The 7,571-nt window shown below is 58.1% G+C and overlaps 1 protein-coding gene across 1 annotated transcript in view; it reads left to right on the top strand.

Annotated features, from left to right (window-relative positions):
* Positions 1–167: 167 nt before the first annotated feature.
* LOC127465176 (kallikrein-14-like) overlaps positions 168–7,571 on the top strand; it is a gene marked incomplete at its 5' end in the record, with an annotated part of 30,401 nt that continues 22,997 nt past the window's right edge. The window contains one exon of the mRNA XM_051775679.1: positions 168–251. Within this exon, the coding sequence (XP_051631639.1) occupies positions 168–251 (84 nt within the window). The remainder of the gene's footprint in view (positions 252–7,571) is intronic.

Below are 7,571 nucleotides of genomic sequence, written 5' to 3'. Positions count from 1 at the left end.
CCCCCAATCCCCTCCCAGTCCCTCCCAATCCCCCTCCCAATCCCCTCCCAATCCCCTCCCAGTCCCTCCCAGTCCCCCCCCAATCCCCCCCCCAATCCCCTCCCAGTCCCCCCCAGTCCCTCCCAGTACCCCCCAGTGCCCCCAGTGCCCCCAGTATGCCCCCCCAGGGAAGTACGTGGGCTCCCGGCCCATCAAGCTGCGCAAGAGCCAGTGGAAGGATCGGAACCTGGAGGTCGTGCGGCGCAAACAGCGCGAGAAGAGAAGCTGGGGCTGAGATGACCCCGCTGGGAGGGACTGGGACGGACTGGGAGGGACTGGGAGGGCACTGGGAGGGGGTTGGGGGGCGCTGGGAGGGACTGGGAAGGCAATAAAGGTGATTTTAGGGCTGCAGGAGGTGGTGGAGTTTGTGTGCTGGGGGACTGGGAGGGACTGGGAGGGGACTGGGAGGGGACTGGGAGGGGATTGGGGGGGACTGGGAGGGACTGGGAGGGGATTGGGGGGGATTGGGAGGGACTGGGAGGGGATTGGGAGGGACTGGTTTATACTGGGAGGGAACTGGGAGGGGATTGGGAGGGACTGGGAGGGGATTGGGGGGGACTGGGGGGGGATTGGGGGGGACTGGGAGGGGATTGGAGGGGACTGGGAGGGACTGGGAGAGACTGAGAGGGACTGGGAGGGGATTGGGAGGGGACTGGGAGGGGATTGGGGGGACTGGGAGGGACTGGGACGGACTGGGACGGACTGGGAGGGGATTGGGGGGGACTGGGAGGGACTGGGGGGGACTGGGAGGGACTGGGAGGGACTGGGAGGGGATTGGGAAGGGACTGGGGGGGACTGGGAGGGACTGGGAGGGGATTGGGAGGGGACTGGGAGGGACTGGGAGGGACTGGGAGGGGACTGGGAGGGACTGGAGGGGATTGAGGGGGACTGGGAGGGACTGGGAGGGGATGGGGAGGGACTGGGAGGGACTGGGAGGGGTTTGAGGGGGACTGGGAGGGACTGGAAGGCACTGGCAGGGACTGGGAGGGGACTGGGAGGGACTGGGAGAGACTGGATGAACTGGGAGGGATTGGGAGGGAACTGGGAGGGGGACTGGGAGGGATTGGGAGGGACTGGGAGGGGATTGGGGGGCACTGGTTTATACTGGGAGGGACTGGGAGGGGATTGGGAGGGATTTGGGGGGACTGGGGTGAGACTGAGAGAGAACTGGGAGGGACTGGGAGCACTGGGAACCACGCCCCCAGAGCATGGCCACGCCCACCAGAACAAGGCCACACCCCCAATGCCACCCCTGCCAGTGTCCCCAGTATCCCCAGTGTGTCCCCAGTGTCCCCAATGCCCCCCCCAGTCCCACTGTCCCCCCAGTGTCTCCAGTGCCCCCCCAATGTCCCCCCCAATCCCCCCCAATGTCCCCCCAATGTCCCCCCAATCCCCCCCAATGTCCCCCCAATGTCCCCAATCCCCCCAATGTCCCCCAATGTCCCCCAATGTCCCCCCCAGTGTCCCCAATGTCCCCCCAATGTCCCCCAATGTCCCCAATATCCCCCCAATGTCCCCCCAATGTCCCCCCAATGTCCCCAATGTCCCCAATGACCCCAATGTCCCCAATGTCCCCCCCAATGTCCCCCCAATGTCCCCCCCCAATGTCCCCCAATGTCCCCCAATGTCCCCAATGTCCCCCAATGTCCCCCCCAATGTCCCCCCAATGTCCCCAATGTCCCCAATGTCCCCCCCAATGTCCCCCCAATGTCCCCCCAATGTCCCCAATGACCCCCAATGTCCCCAATGTCCCCAATGTCCCCCGCCAATGTCCCCCCAATGTCCCCCCAATGTCCCCCCAATGTCCCCAATGTCCCCCCCAATGTCCCCCCCAATGTCCCCCCAATGTCCCCAATGACCCCCAATGTCCCAATGTCCCCAATGTCCCCCCAATGTCCCCCCAATGTCCCCCAATGTCCCCCAATGTCCCCAATGTCCCCCCAATGTCCCCCCCCAATGTCCCCCCCAATGTCCCCCCAATGTCCCCCCAATGTACCCCCAATGTCCCCCCAATGTCCCCCCCAATGTCCCCCAATGTCCCCCAATGTCCCCGCCCCCAATGTCCCCAATGTCCCCCAATGTCCCCCCCAATGTCCCCAATCCCCCCAATGTCCCCCCAATGTCCCCTCAGTGTCCCCCCATGTCCCTTCCGGGGTGGGGCGGGGCGGGGTCCCCTCCCTGCCCCGGGGGTGACACGGAGGTGACACCCGGGTGGGGGAGGGGTCATTAACGAGGTGACAGGAGGGTGGGGGAGGGGTCATTAACGAGGTGACACCGAGGGGGTGACACCCGGGTGGGGGAGGGGTCATTAACGAGGGCGGTGCCGCCGGAGGAACCGGTCGGGCCCCTCCCCACCCCCGCTGTCCCCGCCATCACCTCTGTCCCTGTGACACCCCTGTCCGTCTGTCCCTGTCCGTCTGTCCCTGTGACACCCCTGTCCGTCTGTCCCTGTCCCTGTCCTGTGACACCCCTGTCCGTCTGTCCGTCTGTCCCTGTGACACCCCTGTCCGTCTGTCCCTGTGACACCCCTGTCCGTCTGTCCGTCTGTCCCTGTGACACCCCTGTCCCTCTGTCCCTGTCCCTCTGTCCCTGTGACCGTCTCTGTGACCCCTGTGACCCCTCTGTCCCTCTGACCCCCTCTGGCCCTGTGACCGTCCCTGTGACCCCTCTGACCCTCTGTCCCTCTGTCCCTCTGTCCCCTCTGTCCCTGTCCCTGTCCCTCTGTCCCTGTGACCCCTCTGACCCTCTACCCCCTCTGTCCCTGTCCCTGTCACCAGCAGCACCCGAGTGTCCCCTCCTGGGTCCCTTCGTGTCCCCCCCGTGTCCCCCACATGTCCCTCCATGTCCCCGTGTCCCCCCTGTGTCCCTGTCCCCTCCCATGTCCCCTCATTGTCCCCGTGTCCCCTCCATGTTCCCGTGTCCCCTCATTGTCCCCCCTGTCCACTCATTGTCCCTCCATGTCCCCTCATTGTCCCTCCATGTCCCCATGTCCCCCCATGTCCCCTCCCATGTCCCTCCATGTCCCCCATGTCCCCTCATTGTCCCCTCATTGTCCCTCCATGTCCCCTCATTGTCCCTCCATGTCCCTTCATGTCCCCATGTCCCTCCATGTCCCCTCATTGTCCTCTTGTCCCCTCCCCTGTCCCCCCATGTCCCTCCATGTCCCCTCCATGTCCCCATGTCCCTCCATGTCCCATCATGTCCCCTCATTGTCCCTCCACGTCCCCAATGTCCCTCATTGTCCCTCCATGTCCCCCTGTCCCCTCATTGTCCCTCCATGTCCCCTCCATGTCCCCACATGTCCCTCCATGTCCCCATGTCCCCTCATTGTCCCCTCATTGTCCCCTCATTGTCCCCCTGTCCCCTCCATGTCCCCATTGTCCCTCCATGTCCCCTCATTTTCCCCATGTCCCTCCATGTCCCCGTGTCCCCTCCATATCCTTCCATGTCCCCTCATTGTCCCTCCATGTCCCCTCCACGTCCCCCTGTCCCCTCATTGTCCCCTCATTGTCCACTCATTGTCCCTCCATGTCCCTGTGTCCCCTCATTGTCTCTTCATGTCCCCCTCATTGTCCCTCCATGTCCCTCCATGTACCTTCATTTTCCCCGTGTCCCCTCCCATGTCCCCATGTCCCCATGTCCCCTCCCATGTCCCTGTGTCCCTCCACATCCCTCATTGTCCCCTCATTGTCCCTCCATGTCCCCTCCATGTCCCCCCCATGTCCCTTCATGTCCCCGTGTCCCCTCATTGTCCCTCCATGTCCCCTCATTGTCCCTCCATGTCCCCTCCATATCCCTCCATGTCCCCTCATTGTCCCCATGTCCCCCTCCCATGTCCCCTCATTGTCCCCCTGTCCCCTCATTGTCCCTCCATGTCTCTGTGTCCCCTCATTGTCCCTCCATGTCCCCTCATTGTCCCCCATGTCCCTCCATGTCCCCTCATTGTCCCCTCATTGTCCCCCCATGTCCCTCCATGTCCCCTCATTGTCCCCTCATTGTCCCCCCATGTCCCTCCATGTCCCCCCTGTCCCCTCATTGTCCCTCCATGTCCCCTCCATATCCCTCCATGTCCCCTCATTGTCCCCATGTCCCCTCCCATGTCCCCTCATTGTCCCCCGTCCCCTCATTGTCCCTCCATGTCTCTGTGTCCCCTCATTGTCCCTCCATGTCCCCCTCATTGTCCCCCCATGTCCCTCCATGTCCCCTCATTGTCCCCTCATTGTCCCCCCATGTCCCTCCATGTCCCCTCATTGTCCCCTCATTGTCCCCTCATGTCCCTCCATGTCCCCATGTCCCCTCCATGTCCCCTCATTGTCCCCGTCCCCTCCCCGTCCCCATGTCCCCCTGTCCCCTCCATGTCCCCCCCCGTGGCAGTTTGAGCCACGCCAGAAACCCCAACCCATCCCATTTCCAGCCCTTCCCACAATTCATCCCAACACCCAGGAGAGAAAACTTCCAGGCCAGAGGCTTCTCTGGGGGGGAAAAAAAATCTGCATTTTATTTACCCAAATAAATACTGTGCAAGCTGAAAGCAACTACAGAATCACAGAATCATCCCAGAATCATCCAGAGTCATCACAGAATCCCAGAATCACCCCAGAATCATCCCAGAGTCACAGAATCATCCCAGAATCACAGAATCATCCCAGAATCATCCCAGAATCATCCCAGAGTCATCACAGAATCCCAGAATCATCCCAGAATCATCCCAGAATCATCCCAGAGTCACAGAATCATCACAGAGTCACAGAATCATCCCAGAATCACAGAATCATCACAAAATCATCACAAAATCATCACAGAATCATCCCAGAATCATCCCAGAGTCACAGAATCATCCCAGAATCTCAGAATCAGCTGGGTTGGAATCACAGAATCATCCCAGAATCATCCCAGAATCATCACAGAATCATCACAGAGTCACAGAATCATCACAAAATCATCACAAAATCATCCCAGAATCATCCCAGAGTCACAGAATCATCCCAGAATCCCAGAATCATCACAAAATCATCCCAGAGTCCCAGAATCATCCCAGAATCATCCCAGAATCATCCCAGAGTCACAGAATCATCCCAGAATCATCACAGAATCATCCAGAATCCCAGAATCATCACAAAATCATCCCAGAATCATCCCAGAATCATCCCAGAGTCACAGAATCATCCCAGAATCATCCCAAAATCCCAGAATCATCCCAGAATCATCCCAGAGTCACAGAATCATCCCAGAGTCACAAAATCATCACAGAATCATCCCAGAATCATCCCAGAATCATCCCAGAGTCACAGAATCATCCCAGAATCATCCCAGAATCATCCCAGAATCATCCCAGAGTCACAGAATCAGCTGAGTTGGAATCCCAGAATCATCCCAGAGTCACAGAATCATCCCAGAATCTCAGAATCAGCTGGGTTGGAATCACAGAATCATCCCAGAATCATCCCAGAATCATCCCAGAGTCAGCAGAATCATCCCAGAGTCACAAAAATCATCACAAAATCATCCCAGAATCATCCCAGAGACACAGAATCATCCCAGAATCATCCCAGAATCCCAGAATCATCCCAGAATCCCAGAATCATCCCAGAATCATCCCAGAGTCACAGATTCATCACAGAATCATCACAGAATCATCCCAGAATCATTCCAGAGTCACAGAATCACAGAATCATCACAGAATCATCACATAATCATCACAGAATCATCCCTGAATCCCAGAATCATCTGGGTTGGAATCACAGAATCATCACAGAACCACAGAATCATCCCAGAATCATCCCAGAATCATCCCAGAATCATTCCAGAGTCACAGAATCACAGAATCTTCACAGAATCATCCCAGAGGTCACAGAATCATCAAAGAGTCACAGAATCATCCCAGAATCTCAGAATCAGCTGGGTTGGAATCACAGAATCATCCCAGAATCATCACAGTCATCCCAGAGTCACAACAATCATCCCAGAATCATCCCAGAATCATCCAGAGACACAGAATCATCCCAGAATCATCCCAGAATCATCCCAGAATCACGGAATCATCCCAGTCACAGAATCATCCCAGAGTCCCAGAATCATCCCAGAATCATCCCAGAATCATCCCAGAATCATCCCAGAGTCACAGAATCATCCCAGAGGTCACAGAATCATCACAGAGTCACAGAATCATCACAGAATTATCACAGAATCATCCCAGAGTCACAAAATCATCCCAAAATCATCACAGATCCCCAGAATCACAGAATCAGCTGGGTTGGAATCACAGAATCATCACAAAATCATCACAAAATCGTCACAAAATCATCACAAAATCATCCCAGAATCATTCCAGAGACACAGAAACATCCCAGAATCACAAAATCATCCCAGAATCATCCCAGAATCATCCCAGAATCACAAAATCATCCCAGAATCATCCCAGAGTCACAAAATCATCACAAAATCATCCCAGAATCATCCAGAATCCCAGAATCACCCCAAAATCCCCCCAGAATCCCCCCAGAATCCCCCCCCGAGTCCCAGCACCAGCCGGGCTGGGAGGGCCCCCCGAGCTCCCCCAGCCCAGCCCTGGCTCCAACCCCGCCGTGGTTCCCGGCCCGTGGCTCTGATGCCACGTCCAGTCCGGCCTGAAACACCCCCGGGGACGGAGAATCCCCCCCCCTCCCCTGGGCAGCCCCTTCCGGGGGGCCGAGCACCCTCTCTGGGAAGGAATTCTCCCCGAAATCCAACCTAACCCTGCCCCGGCACAGCTCCAGCCCCAGCCCTTCGCCCTCTCTTCCCTTCCGGCGGCTTTGGAGGTGCAGGTTCCCTGCTGTGGAGTCTGGCGGGTTGGGGAGCCAGGCCTGGTGAGGCCTGGTGAGGTGTAGTGAGGCCTGGTAAGGGCCTAGTGAGGCCTACTGAGGCCTACTGAGGGCCTAGTGAGGCTTGACGAGGCCTAGTGAGGCCTGGTGAGGCTTGGTGAGGCTTGCTGAGGCCTAGTGAGGCCTGGTGAGGCCTGGTGAGGCTTGGTGAGGCTTGCTGAGGCCTAGTGAGGCCTGGTGAGGCTTGGTGAGCCCTGGTGAAGCCTAGTGAGGCCTGGTGAGGCCGAGTGAAGCCTGGTGAGGCCTAGTGAGGCCTGGTTGAAGCCTAGTGAGGCCTAGTGAGGCCTGGTGAAGCCTAGTGAGGCCTAGTGAGGCCTGGTGAAGCCTAGTGAGGCCTAGTGAGCCCTGGTGAAGCCTAGTGAGGGCCTAGTGAGGCCTAGTGAGGCCTGGTGAGCCCTGGTGAGCCCTGGTGAAGCCTAGTGAGGCCTGGTAAGGCCTAGTGAGCCCTGGTGAGGCCTGGTGAGGCCTGGTGACGGCCTTGCTGACCTTGGGAGGCGGAGGTTGCCGGCGGTCGCTCCAGCGGTGACTCTCTGTTGCCCCCAAGGAGAGCAGTGAGATAGTTCTCTGCTAATTCTTTCAGTTGCCCAGATCTCGGGCTATTTATCGATATATATAGTTTTTATTTTGGTTCTGTTCCTTTTTTCCCTTCCCTTTCCCTTTTTCCCCTTGTGA

This window comes from Manacus candei, unplaced genomic scaffold (assembly GCF_025592945.1).
Source record: "Manacus candei isolate 608988 ecotype Guabito, Panama unplaced genomic scaffold, ASM2559294v1 h1tg000331l, whole genome shotgun sequence".
NCBI lineage: Eukaryota > Metazoa > Chordata > Aves > Passeriformes > Pipridae > Manacus > Manacus candei.
The sequence above is the reverse complement of the archived record's forward strand: the minus strand, read 5'-3'. Positions and strand labels throughout refer to the sequence as shown.